At 36.5% G+C, this 20,539-nt stretch overlaps 1 protein-coding gene across 1 annotated transcript in view; it reads right to left on the bottom strand.

Annotated features, from left to right (window-relative positions):
- Window positions 1-20,539, bottom strand: part of ATGRIP (Golgi-localized GRIP domain-containing protein) — a 456,132-nt gene that overhangs the window by 300,415 nt on the left and 135,178 nt on the right. Inside the window, exons 8-12 of the mRNA XM_089402096.1 lie at window positions 12,816-12,931; window positions 12,481-12,650; window positions 11,923-12,016; window positions 4,292-4,378; window positions 4,096-4,176 (exon numbers count right to left, since the gene is read on the bottom strand). Coding sequence (XP_089258222.1) covers window positions 4,096-4,176; window positions 4,292-4,378; window positions 11,923-12,016; window positions 12,481-12,650; window positions 12,816-12,931 — 548 coding nt within the window. The remainder of the gene's footprint in view (window positions 1-4,095; window positions 4,177-4,291; window positions 4,379-11,922; window positions 12,017-12,480; window positions 12,651-12,815; window positions 12,932-20,539) is intronic.

Consider the following 20,539-nt stretch of genomic DNA (forward strand, 5'->3'; position numbering starts at 1 on the left):
CACTGACTTCAGGCGTCTTCCCTGTGAAAACTTTCTCTGGAGTAATCTTGCCCAATGCCCAATGAGGAGTCCTATTCTGAACATAGACAGTTGTGTTGCATGCTTTTGCCCACAGAAATTTTGGCATATCCTGATCATACATCATGGCCCTAGCTGCTTCTACAATAGTCCTATTCTTCCTTTTTGCTACTCCATTCCACTCCGGATTGTAAGGAGTTGTCCACTCTCTTCTGATGCCCTCCTTAGTGCAAAAATCAGTGAAGTCCTTATTGACATACTCTCCACCATTATCTGAGCAAAAAACTTTTATTTTCTTCCTAGTCAAATTCTCCACTAGAGCCCTGAACTCTTTGAATCGACAAAAAACCTCGTCCTTGGTTTTCAGAAAATAAATCCAAGTTTTCCTTGAGTGGTCGTCAATGAAGGTAAAGAAGTGCTCGCACCACTAAGAGCTTTAGTGGACATAAGTCCGCAGATGTCTGAGTGTATCAATCCTAGTACACTTTTAGCCATGTTCTTACTTCTAGGAAATGTTGCTTTAGTATACCTTCCCAGAGCACATCCTCTGCATACATCATCTTGTTCCGTACTAAGATCTGGAACTCCTGTTACAGTCGTTTTTCAAGTCTTTGAATGGTGAATGCTTTAATTGATTAATTAACAATCTCCTAGAACATGTTGAGTCCAACAAGCCTTCCTTATTATCTTCCTTAGGGTCCACGCCCCTTGGCTTTAGCTAGGAGAGAGCCTAGACGGAAAGAATTGGGATTAGGTGACAGCCCCAATTATGAGCTTTGCCACCAACACCACAACTAGTGGGGTTGAGGATTTTTCCCACATTAACTTAGGTGTGTAAGCAAGGCAGCAATAGGTGATAAGTTTAATTATTTCCATTTTGAGATATCAGGTAGATTGAGTCATATTTTTGTGCTTTACTTTAACTTGCTTTCCTCCCATGTAAGAATATCAAAAAATTTATAAATTTCTCATTGCAAAAAATATGCTTGGTAGTATGGTCATTCCACGTTCTCATAAAATGACGTTGGAAATATCTAGACATTGTGGCATTGAAAAGATCTCAACTTTAGGCAGATAGATATTCAGTCATTCTTCTGCACACGGAAAGAATTTTGATCGCCACATCTTTGCACTATGTGTCTGTTTTTAACACCATAAGTTTGGGCAATTGTCAGCCGTTCACAAACAAATCCCCTCTTCCCGGTATTTACTTTCACATTATGTCAAGTTTATTTGGGAAGTAGTTCTAGGTTATTAAGGTTTTTATTTCAGAATAGAGGTTTTTCAAGTTATGTCAGAAAATAAAGTCATCACAAGAAAGTCTTAGATGTCCTATTCTGAGATGTCTTCATGCAGTTACTGTTACAATAGCTTTGTTGGGGATCAAAAATTTTTATCTTTAACCTGTCTTGTTGGCCTTGACTAAAAGTCTAAGTCAGATGAGTCAAATCATCACTGACAATTAGTGCCATGAAGTTCCACCATATCTAATCTCTTATCTATGTTCTACATGCATGTGCTTCATGTTAGTAGAAGGATTTTGTTGAAAATTGGGGCAGCTATGGGATAAATTTCCTCATAGGAACCCATCCACCCCAAAAGAAGCCCATCTCGCCCCAAAAGAGAATTCAAATTTGATAAAGAAATATTATTATTGATATATTTGGCAGTCCTCTCATTATTAATTAATATGACAAATTATTTGGGCAAACAATTTGGTAAAATACATTTAATAGAATTTTTATTAATATGAAATGGGCTAATGGTGAGAAATTCAAGTTGGCTTGGCTCAAGGAATGTCCTAGAAAGGGCTAATTGTTGCACACCAAGTCTATAAAAATAAAAGAGATTTGTCACTTGAAAAATATCACAAGAGGAGCATCCCATCGATGGAGAATAATTTCTGAGGTAGTCACAGTAACTAGAAACCCTAGCCGAGCTTGACAAGGAGTCTTCTATTGGTCTTTTTCTGTGTTTCGTTTTGGACATGTGATGCCCGAGTTTCAATGGAGCATTCTAGGCATTAGCATGCATGCACAGGCCACTGATATATATCTCTGAATTCAGGAAGGCCGAGCTTCTGTTCTGCTTGAACAAGAGGTCATATGCATGGAAAAAAAGGGGCCGAGAGCCTTCGAAAGATAGCACAAGAGGATCAGCCTTAACGAGAAAGGATAGCGCAGGTTTTGAGGCCTTGACCTGAGGTGGACGTGGCCTGTTATGGTGCCCTAATCAGGGCCAACACTTTTGTGTATACAACAGGAGGGCCGAGCGCTAATTGTGTACAGATCTGAAGTCAAATGAGGGTCGAGATTCCTTGTTAAATAATGTTGGATTGAGAACAGACCTTTTGCATTACAAGAAGCCCTAACCAGAGCCGAATTCTCAGAGACAAAATCAAGTTTTATGAGCAGAAGCTGACCTCCTTAAAGGTATGTAATTCTATGATTTGTAAGGTAAGCTAAGTTCTGGATGGACAGTTTGTATTGCGCTAGTAGAGAGAGCCCTTGGTCAAAGGAGTGTTAAGTAAAGAAATTACAATGTGTGGGCAACTATCTTCAGTGTAACAATTGTGGTTATGACAGTGTTGTATGATAGTAATTCATGTGCTAGTGACAGTGAAGCATAGCAGTAAAATCTTGTGAACATATGACAGCGATATCTTCAGTCTGATGTATGGCATGTCAGTTATATATATGCAGTAATGAATGGACAGAGATTCAGTGATGATTGATCAGGGATCCTAGTGTTTAATAATGTTCTTACTACAGTGGTATTTGGGTTTATGACTATATGGAATGACAGTGGTACTTGAGCTTATGAATGTGACGAATGGAAGTAGCATTTGGGCTTATGACACTGATGTGTGACAATGCCTTATATGACAGTGTTGATTGGCAGTGTCCTTGTATGGCAATCCTTATATGATAGTAACGATTGGCAGTGTCCTAGTATGGCACGTTCCTTTATGACAGTATGGCAGTGATACTTGTGATGACTACATAATAGTGTTGTCTATGACCATGATGTATATGACAGTGATGTTTATGACAATGTTGACAGGCTTTGTGTATACGTTCTTGAGTGGAATGCTTGCTGCTACCTTTATGAGGATCTAGTATGATCCAGGATTGGCCCTAGGTGGCCTAATGTGATTGATGATGAAAGACTTACGTCTCATGATATTTGTACATTGTATCTCCACTGAACATTTGATGAATATCTAAGAAGAAGAATTTGGTTAGGTTAACCCCCTTGTTGGGTTTTGCACTGGCCTCTGACCTAAATCCTAGTGTCCCTATTGTGTATGCTTTTCTTTTGTTGTACTGTTCCACTACATTGTTGATGTTATTGTTCTCTCTACATAACTGCTAATGATGATATGATGTTATGGGGTGAATGTAATGTAAAAATGTTGAAAAAGTTTAGAAATGCAATATCTACAGCAGAGAACAAACTAGCAGTAAAAATTAACAGATTTCTCTAAAAAAGTTAGAAAACATAGAAAATACTCAAAAACGACATTTATTTAAACATAGACAACCACAAAATAGTTATATTAGCTTGCATTTCTGTCGTTGCACCTTAGTGTATCAGTTGAAGGCATACTCTTGAATTGGGATTTGTACCCATATTTTAGATGGGTTTCCTGCATTGTTTCCTATGCATATTTTATGCATTTGTGACACTTCCAAGCTTGCTGCTATCTAGATTTGGTTCCAGAGTTATTTAGGTCAGCAGCATTAATATTGATTTTGGGTGTTACTGATTGTTTTCTTTTCAGACTATTGACACCTTGATCATTTAGGGAACACCCTCCCCCATCTCTTCCCCCCCTCCCCCCCCTGCCCTTCCCCCGCCCATGACAAAACTTCCCCAAAGTTAACAAGCACTAACTTTGAGGTGAAAGAAAGCGAGGTGACAGTGCTTATTTCCTAGTGTTTCTGGACTCCATTCGGCTTTTGCAAGGGGTGGAAATTTCTGGGTCATAACAGTGCTTATCAGTAACCAAACAATCTAATAAAAATTTAGGAATAGTCATTACATCCTTGCATTCGTTTATAATATAAACCATACCTGTAGCTTTGATATTGCCTCAGCCGCTTTGCTCCTTTCCAATGTTGCATCAGCCAACTGAGATTCAAAGCTCTCCACAATCTGGAAAAAATTTGCATACCAATGAAAGAGCAAGTAACTGAAATCTCCTTAAGATCATATTTAAAACAACAAGGCACTTCCAAGCTAACTCCTATTTCTCTAAACAAAAAGGTACCTTTTGATGTTTTGTAGCAAGTTCAGAGAGGGAAGATTGGCGCTTTTCATCCATGGCTTTTAATGAGACTTTTGTATCTTGCAACATCTGCACCATAAAGAAAGATAAATATGCTCGTCTCAAAAGAAAAGATTTCTGATTATGGAAAATTTTATATACATATGAAATTATGCTAACATTTCTGCAGAATATCAAAGTTGGCTGTGTAATCTAATGTAGTAGAAAGAAACTATCTCAGTGACAAACAGGTAAAGTGAATAATATTGCCAACACCATGAAAAGCCCTTAACACTAAGTAACAAAGGCAAAATAGTAACTGTTCAGTACAAAAAATATACTAGCATACTATATGAATTAAACTTTCAATAGTCAGTGGTGTCAACGAACAGTCAAAAAGGCACTAGATATGCAATGGCACTGCACACAACATTTCTCATAGTACAAAGTACTTTACTAATTTCAGTTTAAGGTCCAAGTCATATTTTCTTGTCTGGGGGAACCAGGCTCATATTTTCTGACCATATGGAAAAGGTTGTATGCTTTACTCATAACTCCAGAAAGAGTTCCAACTTGAGTCTCTGTCAGACAATAGGACAGTCCTCAAAGAAAGTACCACTATGTCTCTAAAATCTCTGCATTACTTTTCAAAACATATCAGGAGCAATTATCTTGAATTTTACCTTATGAAAAAGACTTGTAATCAGGTAAAAAGATGTAACTTCTACAGGCAGGTCCTCCATGTTATGTAGTCACAAGATGTCTCTCTAAAATAACATATTGTGGATCCAAACATCTCTTGTAACCGACAATGGAAATAATTAATCATAGATAATGTTATTTCATTAAGCACATAGAAGTTGATACACATGCCCGTTCCCATTTTTTTAACCAATCCATTTGTTAGTGATTACTTGTATGAAAACAGACTTGTCTATCCTGTACGTTTCTGGTTGAACACAGGAACCTATTTGTAACGACCAAAAGTCATATATGCAGCGGAAATCTTTAAAATACTTCAAAGACATAAATGTCCATTGTAAGAAATGTAACTGTATATTGATTATTTTATATTGAATTGATGTAAGATATGAGATGATTACAAATGAGAATGAGGGCTTGCTTATATACCTTAGGCGAGTGCCCTTTCATGAATGATCATGTCTCTAAGACATGTCTCTTCATTACTAACTAAATAACCATTAGTTAATTAATTATTTATTATTATTATTATTTTTATTTTTATATTTAATTTTTTTATATGAATTATACTCATAACATTGCCTCTCTCTTCAAAGCTTACTGAGAATATCTTCTCATCTCTGAACTTTCATCTTTGTTGATACAAGATGATATGATGCTCTGAGTGATAGACAAAATTGTCGTACTGAGAATGGATCAGACCATCCTAGATTAATCTTCTGTGAAATCTTCTAATCTCTGAAAAATTGTGATGAATAGTTATCGTAGGACTGGATTCTGCAAATTTCAGTGTTCTTGGGAACGTAAATTTGTCGATTATGTTATGAGTGATAATGGTACGTAGATTGATTGGAAAGTTTTCTCTTGTGATTCGGATGTCGATAAATAGTTCTTTTTGTTGGACTTTCCCTTATCATGTTAGTGGTTGTTTCTTGATTTCCTTCATCCACTGTTATTGTTGAGTTGGCTATTGAATCATCATTTGAATGTCCATCGTTTGAACTGCAACATCTGCATGTGTCTTCATTTCAGTAGGTTTATCCTCTGCTTGAGTTACAATTTTGACTGGATCGAAAAAAAATTTTATCTTCAACTTGGACTGAAACGATTGGAGACTTCGATACTACTTCTTGAAAATGTTCTAACTTGTCATTTAATGATTTCTTGCCATGTTTAAGCTTATTTATTTGTGTAAATAAGGCTTGGTTATGATTCCTTAGACGTGAAAGTTCGTCATTTTCTGAATCGTTGACTTTGTCCTTAGTATCTTTCTCTTTATCTTTTAAATTTTTTATTTTCTCTAATAATTTTTTATTAAGGGTTTTTAGGCACAAATTTTCTTTTTTTCTGATAGATTCTCCTTTAGTTCCTTATTAGAACTTTCCTTTTCTTGTTTTAGTCTTTGTTTCTTAACCTTGGACTTTTTTATCTATGAAAGTAATTTCTCATTGTGGTCCCTTAGACGCCAAATTTCTTCGTTGCTTTCTGTTGATTTTTCATGAAACCGATCTTCAAGATCTTTATATTTCTTCTCTGATGCTTCGTTCTTTTATTGAAGTTTTCTAATTTCTTCCTTTAATTGTTTTATTTTCATCTTCTTAATCTCTTGGTGTTCTTTTGTACTAAATAATCTTCCACACCTTGGACAATGTAAATTGCACCTTTTTTTAATATATGTATATCCAATTTCATCTAGACAACTTGGACATTTAGTCCAAAATAGTGATTGTTGTGTGGGACTCATCTTGACTACTTCCTTCATTATTTTCGAATTAGACTCCATTTTTCTTGACTTGATAACCTTCCTTGGTAATTTAATTTAATTTAATTATTTATTTTTTAATTTAATTTTTTTTTCTTTTTTTAATTTTTTTTATAATATATATATATATATTCTCAACAATCGTTCTTTTTTTCTCTTAAACTCTCTTCTTTTTTTATAATTTTTTTACTTTATTTTTCTTTTTTATATAATTTTTTCTCTATGTATATTTATAATCTTTTTTTTTTCTTTTTGAAAAGTTACAACCCTAGTGAAACGTGGTCATTCACCTCTTTGGGGTATAATATAAAATATAACGAACAAAGTTCGTATACACAAAGGAATGCTCTGATACCACTGTAAAGAACAAAGTTCGTATACTCAAAAAAAAGATACCAATGTAACGAGCAAAGTTCATATACTTAGAGGAATGCTCTGATACCAATGTAATGACCAAAAGTCGTATACGCAGCGGAAATCTTTAAAATACTTCAAAGACATAAATGTCCATTGTAAGACATGTAACTATATATTGTTTATTGTATATTGATTGATGTAGGATATGAGATGATTACAAATGAGGGTCTGCATATATACCCTAGGCAGGTGCCCTTTCATGAATGGTCATGTCTCTAAGACATGCCTCTTCATTACTAACTAACTAACCATTAGTTAATTAATTATTATTTACTATTATTATATTTATAATATATTTATTATTTTCATATGAATTATATTCATAACACTATTACAGCATCAAACATATGGAAAATGCTTGCTTTGGTCCCTATTATCACACAAACCCACACTTCTTAAGGTAATTTCCTAAAGCTCAAGGAAATTTTTGGCATAATAAGATGCAGGCCACAGTCACCTCAACAACCCTCTTCTACATTGAGGCCAACCCAAGGGAGCTTTCCTACAGAATGATTGCTAGAACTTGTTCAAGCAAGTCCAAGGTGAAATGAAGAGATGTTTCTAGTAAAATAAGTTTTTATGAATTGAGCAAATATGTGGATGGAAGGACCAAGGGCTAGTGTCTTTCTGTTCGGCAATGGAGTCAAATCAAGAGACTTGAGTGAGAGGAGATCCTAATGATGGAAAGATACAATTGAGGATTGTAACAGTGAAATCTTGCATTTCCTGAGAGATAAAGTCCAAAAGCTCAAGTGTGAAACCCACTTGAGATAGACTTGTTGAGTCATTATGAATACCTCCCTAGTTAAGAGCGAGTGTTGGAAAATGTAACTAGTGTCAGCCTTCATAATGCAAGAAAATGTTATTATTGAATTTATTTTGATCTAGCATGTTCTTCATGCTCATTAAGTCAAAAAGAGTCAAGAAAAAAAATTGTAAAAGAATCATGTCAAAGTTGACAATTGTAAAAAAAGAAAAATGACTTTTTTATTTTTTGTCAAATTATTGGTCATACCTCCAAGTCGGCCTGTGTGGCTATTGACACCTCCTGGACGTATATGTAAAGACACTTACTCGGCCTCTTTTGGCAACACAACAAGCAAGAAAAGAAGCTCTTGTTTTGCAATCAATCCAAATAAGAAAATCCGAAGTTGCAAGAAGTTTACAAGCCAAAACAAACCAAAGTCTATGACTGAACTGAATTCTACAACAGGAGTCGAAGTTTTGTGGTAACTGACCGAAAGGTTGCAGCAGTATCTGAAGAATGAAGTGCGAGTTCTGTAATTGAAAAGGAGGATGATCAAGCCATAATTCGGAGGATGCGAACAAGAGTGAAAGAATAAAGGACCGAACACTAACACTCAAGAGGTTTACAATCTATAATAAGGGCCAACAATCTGAAGCAATCTACAATTTTTGACAGGACTGAAACTCTTCTAAGAATTGAAACAGTGATCAGATCCTTGTAGAAGCTTGTCTTTGACTTTGATGTTTGGAGGGCTGACTTGGAGGAAGTCTTTGATTTTGGGTCAGATATCTCATTTTGAATTGATTCAATAACAAGATGATTGGTGGGTTTTCCCCTTTTGACGGGTTTTTCCGTAGCTTGAAAGCCTAAATCTTTGGGTCTCTTACTTCTTTGTGATCTTGCAAGAATAGTTTGTGTAATTACTTGATGAAGAAGAAACTATAAATAACTAAAGAAAGAAGATTAACTCTCACAAGTAATTACCAAGTAAGAAAATCTAATTGCCAATGATTTTCTAACAAACAGAACAAGGTTACCTCAATTTGCTCCAAGCAAACACACAGAACAAGGTTACCTCAATTTGCTCCAAGCAAACACACAAGATACTAGATCATGGACCTCCAAAGTCTTTTATTAACAAAAGATGACATAAAATTACAATATAGTTTTCCCAAGCTCTTCAAACTTCTATCTCCCCAAATGAGAGCAAATGAGTGGCTTATATAGAATTTTTGGAGAGCCAAGAGGCCCCACGAATCTGCTGATTATGGTTGAGTGTATCCCTTCAATTTACTGTCCTGTGTAAGCACCAAATAAAGCCTGCATAGTTTCTTTATTTGTGGGCTAAGTATGATTGCATGCTGACAGCATATCCCTCTAATTTTGCTGGCGCACATGGGCTGCATACTTGCTGTAGATTCCAGCAAATTAAGTGGAGGAAATAAAGTGGTGTAAGGGGGAGTTAATTCCATTTTTTGGTTCCCAAAAAAATCTGTCATATCAGTCCTAATTTATCCACTCTTTTAAGCTGTTAGTGGCCCTCAAAATGTGGTATTTGGTCCCCTTTTTTAGGTGTTGAAAGGAGCAATTCGTCCCTCTTTTGTGGCAGCCAATATTTTCCCAAATTCGTGGGCCCACTTAGCATTCCAAATCAGCTCCTTAACTCCACTTTTATGCCACATCACTTGAGTTGATTCTTTGACTTGGAATTATGACTTTAATAAATTCACCACATATTTATTCTTGCAATTTTTCTTAACTTTTCATCCACACTTTTGAAAAAGTGGGTTTTCATGGGGAATTAATTATTTTTAGACCCCCAAAGTGGGTACTAGGAGAATGTTTGCATCCTGAGCATGAATTTCGAGCACCTACATGCCACCAATATTTCTTAAGGCCACTTATTTACATCATTACACAGAAAAATAATTAAAAATCCCATCTTGAAGGAATTTTTAATTATTTAAAAAGTCCTAGAAAGACCTAATCAAATCTCGTAAGGCTCTAGATATGACCTAGCATGGTAATATACAATGACCCTAGGCACTAAGACACATTCAAGGCCTAGTTATTAAGCCGCACTCTAGCTTTGGAGGTATATGAATGAAAAAATTTGACTAGTCATTTATCGCTAAAAAACAAAAATAATTAGTCCAGTGAAAAAAACACCCTTGAGTGGACTCACTTGGTAACCGAGTCCCAAATTGCCTAAGCCTATTACATAAATTCATCATGCTAGCGTTCATTTAGTACAATTCCCCCATGGGGGTACAGAATTTGAGAGAAGCAAGTATAGCGAGATGAGAGAGAAAAAATGGGCATAGGTACCCTACTAGACTTCTGAACATCTGAAAAATTGTTAAGTGCCTCATGATTCATCCATTGGACAATGAATTCTCGTTCCCTGCCATGTGCATATGAGCAGGTAACAAATACCATCAGTCACTTTTCCTTCATTAAATAAAGTGACTTTTTTAATATTCTTTCTCTTAGTCGCCTTAATTAATTCCTCCATAATTATTTTAATTTTGTAGCCTATCAGAATGGCTAGGCTACTGAGTTGTTCTCTGCTACCATCATCCGGAAATGGGGCATTGCAGAATACTACCCAGATCAGATGCACAAAAGCAGTTGATCAGAGAGAAAGATGCAGTCCAAATAAGGAGTAGAGAAGTTGACATCAAGGCAGTGAACAACCCTGTGGAGGAACACTAGGTTTCTGGTAATACCCAAGGTGTCAATGCAACTACCTAGGTTCCATTAGGTGGGATGAAAGGGATATCACATCATTTATCCCTCAAGGAAAGGATAGTTCAAGAAGAGGAAAAAATGAGTGAAGAGTTTCACAGCCAGGAAAGAGGACATTTTACTATGCACATTGAGACAAATCACTAAGGCTTTCTAATACTGATGTAATTACAACTAAAGTGGACAGGTATTTATAATATTACCATAATTTATTCCAGTTTGCTCCGACTTACAATTCCTATTTTTACTTTTAGCTGTAAATAAAATCTTCAAAAATCTCATGACCAACTTGATATTAACTTAAGACTACCAAGAATTACTAACAAAAAAGGAGAGTTATTCTGAATTTTATGTTTACCATTCTCTTCAATAACATGTTTAAACAATGCAAACGGTTAATAAGATAAGTGTATTAATGTCCAACAAATGACCAAAAGTAGGTCAATGGAACTGCCCAGTACATAAGACAATGAAGAAGCTCGGGATTCTTAGAGTTGGATATGCTTGCAGCAATCTGCAAAGGAGAGATTAATTGTGCCAAGGAGATTGATGATGAAGCAGAAAATCTAGATGCAAAAAGTGAAGCATTCAAAGTTATGATAAGGGTCAGCAATGTTTTGATGGAGTTAAGTGGCTCTCTTTTGAATGCTCAACTGGACCTTGAGGAAGAGCAAGACCAACACGATTCACCAACATAAGGACCGGGTGCAGACCTTCAGATTCCCAAATTTTCAAGGGGCTTTGAAATCATGCAATTGCAATGAGGATGACTTTTCAAAACAAGAATTGGTTTAAGGCTGCCAAGCTGCAAAATAGAAATTGGACCAGAAATTTGTCTTTTAGAAGCATTTCTTAGACAGTATTTTCCTCTAGCTAATCAAAGTGGGTAGACATTTCTTCTAATGATATGATTGTGTAGTCAATACAAGAAATCTTTATGTACAGCATTCTGTTTTTTTACAGACATGTCAGGGACGCTGGTGCTATCCTCCCTTGGGGTGTAATAAGGACCTATGGGTCCCAATTAGAGTTAAAAATAGAATTGAATATACTATTAATCATTTCCGATTTATTGTTTGTGATTCAATCCTAAGGGCTAAGGATCATAATGGACACAGAGTCAAAAGTCCTTTATCCTGTAAATTTGATTATTATAATTAGCTTTTTCTTCAAAAGAATAGTCTTGCCTCTACTCTCATATTATCATTGCCTTCTATTGCTATTTTCTTTTTTTATGAAAGTATATGCTCCACAAACCTGATCTTTCTCAGAAAGAGACTGCTTTAATTCTTCTATATCATGCTCCCTAGCTTCCAAAGTTCGACGCAACTCCTCAAGAATCTCTTTCTGCCTGTAAGGAGAACCATCTCAGGCACTCAGAAGAGCTCATAAAATGAGATAGCGGACATTCCAACGACTGATTATCTACAGGATAGAAGCTAAATAAAAAACCAGGAAAGAAAAAGTTATATCCAACTCCATTTGTCCTTAAAAACCTTTATCTGTGGTTATCCACCTTGTATTGGTCATCCATACTAAGAATTATTGGCTGATTGAAAACATCTAACAAAAGGATGAGACAAGTTGTCAGCTATATTAAGCAAATATATTGTTATGCTACTCCAATATCTGTGTTTAAAACATTAATGTTATCAATGATAATTCTTTCATTGATTTCCTTACTGATGAGAAAAATGACTGAAAATTTTCAGGGAATAATGTAATCATTTTAAGAAATATCGAGGGGGGGAAAGAAGTAGATATGTCTCTATGAATATGTGACATTTTAACATGACGAGGTTGAAAGTAACCTACCTACTATTAGCACTGCGTAATTGCTGCTTCTCCCCATCTAAGGACCGTAGCGCTTCACCTGTTTGACGTCGAGTGCATTCCAGTTCCTCTTGGACTGCAGATTGCTGTGCCATGGCTTGTGAAGCTTTCTCACTCGCAATCGAAAGCTGAGCCTCAACATCTTCCTTCTCCTGAAATAGACAGGCATACATCCACCCAAAATAAAATGAAATGAACAGATCCACTAAGGCTGAACTGTGACAACAAGGAAAACCAACATTAATGCAATTTAATAAGTCAGTGCTTGTGCAAGCAATAATGTAAACAGCAGAGATATCTTAATGCAAAATTTAAACCTTTTGAAGTTCTTGTATCTTCTGCTTTGCTCTCTTTTGCAAACGCCCAAACTTTGCATCAAGCTCTGTATATCTTTCATCACGCTCCTTTATTTCCTTCTCCATTTTTTCCCGGACTGCCGAGAATACATATAAGTACATAATCAAGCCATGCAATATTGCAAGAAGAGCTTAGCATCTAGAGTGCTCCACAAACATACAAAAGATTCATTTAGGCCATGTCTAATAAATAACATTTTACTATGTCCTTTGAAAATGTTGAAGGAGACTAAACAAATATCCATCATATATTAATCCCAAAACCTTGTATTTTATGAATGAACCATTCTGAACCATTATTCATACTCTAAATATCCAAAATAAACAGGACGGTAATGAGAAATATATATCTATATATATATATATATATATGATTGAAATGAATGACTGATAGATAGCAACAGTGAGCCTTGTGATGGTATATTTATATGCATTGACTAGTCATGAAGGTAAAGCATTGTATCCCTTTGTTTCCTTATTATTATTAATATTATGATGATGACGATGATCAAATGTTTATTTTTGTATTTAATATTCATTACATTACCTCTCACATTAATGATGTGTTGTCCTCAAAGCATAAAAAGGTTATGTCTTCATTCTTGCTTGTAATGCTTTCACAAGATACTTTGTTATCGATGCTGTCACTGTCAAAGAAACAAGGCAACACAATCTTTGAACTTAACACAATTGCCTTATTGTTGAAGAGTCAATGCACACTCATTTGATCTTCTAAAGAACTATATTTATAGACTTCCTGAATAGAACTTTCGGTAATGTGATTCCAAGAATGACTACTATTTTGAAACCAACTGGCATTGAAATTGAATTTCTTCAGAGGATTGTGACAATCATTACAAAGATAGGCCAAATATTGCCTTTGTTCATAGTGATGTCAATATGTTGATTGATCATAATGTTGACTTTTATGATTAGAATACAATCTTTCTTTATAATGATTTTAGAGTTTTCCTAATTCACATTTGGTATTGTTGACCACTGAAGTATACATGAAGATTTGAAGACTTCATGCATGAGGATATGACAGAGAATTCAAGTCCCTGTAGAGTTCAGATATCATCAGAGCTTTTAAGCTCTTTCTTATGCTTCTCATCTTCTTCTCTATTGTACTCAGATTTCGCAAGCCCTGCGGAGACGTTGTAAAGTGATGCTAGCATGATGAAATAGAGTCATGTAACAGGGTTACAGGCCTAGGTAGCTTGGGACATTGTCATCAAGTGACTTTACTCTAGGGAGTTTTTTTTGACTTGGTTAATTATTTGTGCTTTTTAGCGGGTGATAATTAATTGAGTTTTTTCTCTCAGTTATAACCCCAAAGCCAAAGTGCAGCTTGATGGCAAGGCCTTGGGTGAGTTCTAGTGTCTGGAGTCATTGTATATTACCATGCTAAATCACTCGTAAAATTTCGCGGAATTTGATTAGGTCTAAGGGTCATTTTTTTAATTTTTTTAATTTCCTATGGGATGGGAATTTTAATAGATTTTGTATGTAAATTGTAATAAGTGTTGTCTACAGAAGTTGTATAGGTATGTATGCTCAAAATTACACCTCTCCCCCTCAACTTTCTACTAAGACATACTTTGAGGGGTGAAAAATAAATTATGGACCCTCAAACCCACTTTTCCTAAGTTTATGAGAAAATGTGATGATAAATTAGCCCAGAAATAAATAAAATGGAGAAAAATAAGAGAACGTCATGTGACAAAATGACATGGAAATGACTTTGAAATTATCTCAAGTCAAAAGGAAACTCAAGAGGCAGTTAAATGACGATAGGGCATATGATATCATCAAAGAGATTGAGCACATGGGAAATCAAATTTTTTGCTACATTTGAGGAGTTCGATTTGGTGACATGGCAGTGTGGGACTTTCTGAGGATCAATGAATATTGCATGAGATATTTTTGGAGAGTTAAGTGGAGTCTTCAATTCAATTCAACTCCACCTATTCTCACACTTGTACACTCAACTACACTTCATGCTACACGCATTCCTTGATGCCTCTTACGGATGGCAGATTTGAGGTGGTTTGGAGAGTTTCCATCCACTGGTTGAATTGATACAATTTGATTGAGAGTTAGCTCCCTCATTCACCAACAAGCTCTCACACTTGGCAACTCGAGTTCTACACAAAGGAAACACATTGGGCAGCATGAGAATTTCGACCTGCACATGTGTCATAACAGCTCTCTCTCTTGGGACTCGATTTTCCTTCCTTGGGATCATCTCCATTCACACTTGTCACATGGTTTCTCTCTTGGGATTTGCTCCCATTTCTCTATTTAAATGAGCCTTGGGCTCCCATTTTGTACACTTGATACGAGCTATTGTGCTTGTGGAAGCTTTGCTCCTTTGTATACTTGTCATTTTATTTGAGCAATTATTTACAAGGCACTCGTTTATATTTTCTATTTTTAAATGTCACATAGATCATTATTGAATATATATTTTATATGAATCATCCATTTATATACTTGCTTATATCTTGAATCAAGTTGCATTTGAGAAGTAGTTCCATCACTCAGTCAAGCTCCTCTCACTGAACTCGCTCACTCATGACTCCCCTCACTGAACCGCTGCCCACTGCTGCACTCAGTCGACTGATGACCCCACAGCTCTGGAGTCTTAGCCCATCGGCCCCATCCACAGTGAGTAATGTTGTACAGTGTAGCCTCTGTAACAAAAAAAATATATATATATATATTTTTTGTTGTAATTTTCAAATAGTCGCATATGCATAAATGTCAAATGATAAACGTTTTATTAAAAATAAAATTTAATATTTATAATTTTTTTTTATTGTTATAAATTTTTTTTAAATCAATTCAAGAATCAAATTTCAAAATTGAAAAGTTAAAACCCTTGTTGCAGCCTACAAATTACAACTATGAGTGAGAGTTATTCTGGGAACAGTGGAAACAGTGACAGTAGCTATAGTGGTAGTGAGTCACATCATGCAAAAGAAGAAATTGAAAGCAGTCACAGGAGGGCAGGAAATCAGAATAGGCCTTTGCATGTTGTAGATTCTGAAGGCCCACCAAGAGATCTAGCAAAATTTCCAAAGGAAATACTTAATCCTCTAAAACCACTTCTAATCTATGTAACCAGACTTCCGAAAAAAATCCAAAAGTTGGTGGTGGCGCACGTGATTGGGTCTGCAATATTTGTGGCCATCACTTTGTTGGCAACTATACCATGGTGAAGCAACATATTTTGGCTATTACAGGTAAAGGAGTCAATATGTGTCCCTCAAAGAAACTGAATCCAGCTCAAAGAGAGCAACTTTGGAGGCTAGAAAGGGCAGCCAGGGGAAAAGGATTGTTTTCTAGCAAAAATGTTGATCCATGCACAAATATGCCTCCATCCAGTGCTTCATCAAAAAAGACAAAGGGCTCTACTAGGGCATCTTGTTCTTGTGCAATGGGTGCTACAATGTCTGGAATGTACAATGTTCTAAATCGAGATGACACAAGTCATGCAATTGGAAAATTTATTTTTGCCAATGGAATTCCCTTCCATGTTGTTCATTCTTGAAGCAACAAAACCTATAGCTCTAAGCTTATTGACTTTAATGTAAAAATACATGAGGTATTTGTAATAATAATTTATTATATATATAAAATGTACAAGTGATGATGAATGTTACAATGAGGACCCGCATATATACCTAAGCAAGTGTCCTTTCTTGACTGGGCATGTCTTTTAGACATACCTTTGCACTTAACTAATGACTACTTAACATAATCATTACTTGATTATTTAGTATTTACATTTATTTATATTTATTTATGTTTATTTTGTTTTATCCAATTTATGTTCGTAACATTGCCCCTTCCTTCAGAAGCTTTGTCCTCAAAGCTTATTGTTGGTAATTTCCTTCATCTTAGCCCCAAACAAATTTCTTCACCTTGTGTTTTATCCAATGTTTTAAAACTCCGACTCGAACTCTGACTCGGCTGAGGGTCGACTCCGACTCAGTATCAACTCGGCCGGCTCGATTTCAATGACTCGGTCCTTGTAAAAAATACATTAAATATTTATTTTTTTATAAAAAAACATATTTTTAAAGATTTTCATTCATGTTTCCAAACACACAACATTATAATATAGATGGAAGACAACATATGATCAAAGTAGGGTCATGAATATATCCATTATATCAAAATGGCACCCAGTGCATTGTCCAATACATACATGATCAAAGGTTCAAAACAAAAACACATAACCAAGGAGGCTAGAAATGGCCTCTACAACAAAAGTAAACTGTGACCAGTACTACTGGGCCACTAGCTAGTAGCTACTACTAGAAGAGCCAAGATCATGTGGATCAATCTCTGGATCATCATCAAAGTCAGACAGGGGGCCCCATCGCTCCTCATCATCATCATCTCCAACTGCAACTGTAGAAGCAGTAGCACTAGCAGGCTGTGTAGCAGTTGCAAGCTGAGATAGAGAAGATATGCAGCTGCGCTTCTGTCATGGTTGAGCAGAGGAAGCGCCTGCAACTGGAGTCCTTGCTGGTTGTGAGGCTGAGGCTGGTAGTACAAGTGGATCGAGAACTGCATTCAACTGAACATCATGTTCGAGTGATGCCTACCTATCTAGATTCTAAATCAAAATCAAGATCCCCATCAGGATCAAACTCTGCTGGATGCCTCTCCACTACCCAATCTAATGTTGGATCAATGTCTTCCAACACAATGGGATCTGAATCAAGTCTTTTGTTCAGCAATTGGTTGCGTCTCAGCTGGAGGTTGTATTGGACATAGACTAGATCATTTAACCGTTTTTTATCCAAACAGTTTCTCTTCTTTGTGTGAATCCTCTCAAAGACAGACCAATTGCGCTCACACCCAGTAGCACTGCACGTTTGACTCAAAATACGAATTGCAAACTTTTGCAATTCAGGACAATGGCCACCAAAAGCCTCCCAGCATTGTGCTACAAAAAACATAGGAGTGTAATGAGTTAGCTCAACAAAATTACAAATTATATCCAACTTTCAAATTATAAACGATTTAACAAAATTTTAAAAAACTATTAAGAATTTGAAAATTGAAATTTTTGTTTACCTGGCTCATCTGCTTCTCTTGCAATCTTTGTTAGGTTCTTCCCAAAGGTACCCGAGGCATTGCTGAAGGTCGTGACCTGTCGGTGTATCTCCAGCTAATCAGACTCCAATGGGATCATGCGATCAATGCAGTCAATCAGTCCATCTCTAACCTCCCCCCCCTCAAAGCTCCTGACTCCTTAGCTTTATAATGATACTTTGGGTTCAAAAAATACCCAGCAGCATGTACAGGGCGATGGAGTTGATTATTCCATCTTTCATCAATGATTGCCCAAATGGGCCCATACTTAGCCACTTTATCCTTGTATGCCCTCTTTATTTGCTCCTTTGCTTGATCCATAGCCTCATAAATGAAGCCCATAGCCAATCTTTCCCCATCCACCAACCGCAACACCTTAACCAGTGGCTCAACAAGCTTCACAATCTCTGCTGCCTTTCTCCAAAAAGTTTCTTCATTAACTTTCTTTTTCAATTCTTTGCCTTCTAATTGGTGAGACCAATTGCTTTGATTCCATTCATCATTGGAAAACATCTTTTGCAAGTTCCTATTTTGGGAAAGCATAGATTGCAATGTCAAAAAATGAGTAGCAAATCTAGTGATGGCAGGCCTAATAATATCCCTCCCCCCAGTTTGTTTCCCCATGAGGCTCAAAATCCATGAATGATTAAAGATTAATTTTGTTGTGCTTTTGGCATGATCTACAGTGTTTTTGACCCATTCTAATTTTGTTAAAATTGGCAACCAGGGCAAAACTTCATGTGGGTCATCTTATTCATGGCTAATAATATTTTTATTAGATTCCTCTCGTCGAGAGGTGTAGGATTGATATAAAGATCATCCAATTCCGATAAGTATTCATGGAGATATGAATTTATTTTAATTATGGAATTATTATCAAGCCGACCTACAACTCATGTAGGTTCAGAAGCCCAACAGTCGCATCTATTCACCCACCAACGTTGTGTATAAATATAAGAGGACCTTTCCTCATTTGGACTCACTCATCTCATCACATCTCTCTCTCTCTACTGCGCAGATACGAGTCTCTTCTCTACTGCGCTGAAATGGGTCTCTCTCTCTCACACATGTGAAGCCGGAAGCTGTTGAATTTGAAGCTGCAACTGCAGAAGTAAAGATTGACTTGCGTGGCCTAGAAGATCTCCTCTTTGGAACTGCGGTGTAGGTTCATCTGAACCTCCTTTGAAAGCCGCAACTTTTGGTGGTGGAATGAAGTCAATCCGACAAACGGTTTGCAAGATATCGACTGCCCTAGTTTGAAGCCGGAAACTGCTGAAACTGAAGCTGCAACTGCAGAAGTAAAGATTGACTTGTGTGGCCTAGAAGATCTCCTCATCTGAACTGCGCTGTAGGTTCATCTGAACCTCCTCTGGAAGCCGAAACTTTTGGTGGTGGAATGAAGTCAATCCGACTGTCGGTTTGTGAGATATGGTCTGCCCTAGTTTGATAATGAAACCGCTAATGCTGATGCTACTGATCTAGGGTTTGCTACTGCTGATATGAATCAAATTTATTGTACTATTTCTCTCTGCTGAATTACTGAAGATAAAAGAAGATTTGATCAAAGGGTTTCCCCTCACATTGTGGGGTTTGTCCCTGGCTAGCCGCACATCTTGTGTCTCTTGTCTTGGCTTGTTTTCTGTCGATCGTTTAATGTTCTATCTGCACTTTACTTTATGTACATGTGATTGCAAATCGGTGGAATATAATAAGAAAAAGAAGTAAACTGTTATAAGCATAGAACATACCATAATTTAACATGGTATCAGAGCTGAGGTGAAGACAAATCCCGAGCAAGAGCAAGAGCAATCATTGAAGAGAAGATTGGCAAGGCTATCCTAAAAGAACTATGGGGTCCTCAACACTCTTTCCTGCCGAAGACAAGCTCCGTGAGAAAGCTGACTATCACAGATGGAAGATGTCTATCGATCTAACCCTTGAAGATCAAGGAGTGCTGGACCATGTAAGAGGCAATATTGTTGAGCCTTCATCAAATGCATCTGCTGCTTCCTGGAACAAATGGAAAAATGGAGAAGTCAAAACAAAGAAGATCATCCGGGACTCTATCGACAAGCGCTTGGTGGCCTACATCTCTGATCTAGACACCTCCAAGGAAATCTACGACAGACTGGTGAGTTTATTTAAAGTTAATGATGCAAATCAAGTTTTGTTTCTTAGAAATAAGTTGAGGGAAATCAAGAAGGGTAAAGATGAAAGTATGCAAGCATACTTCTTAAGAATCACCGAGATCAAGAACAATCTCCTATCTATTGGGGAAACCATTACTGACAGAGAAATGGCACTCACAACTCTCGGAGGATTACCATCTGAATGGTATGTGTTCAGGACTACTCTTCTGAACAATAATGTAATTCCTAGTTTCGAGGAATTAATGGCTAGATGCATTCAAGAACAAACAAGGGTAGAAGAGCAGGAAATGCCCTTGCCTAAAGGTCCTCCTGCTGCTTTTTCTTCTCATGCTAAGAAAAATAATTCTGGGTCTAAATCGAAAAGAAAGGCTGGATTTAAGGGTGGAAGAAAAGGACGATGTTTCATTTGCAATAAAGCAAGTC

The sequence above is a fragment of the Pinus tabuliformis genome, chromosome 2_1 (genome assembly GCF_031772625.1).
Source record: "Pinus tabuliformis cultivar Carrire ecotype Pingquan chromosome 2_1, CPIR1, whole genome shotgun sequence".
NCBI classification, from domain to species: Eukaryota; Viridiplantae; Streptophyta; class Pinopsida; order Pinales; family Pinaceae; genus Pinus; species Pinus tabuliformis.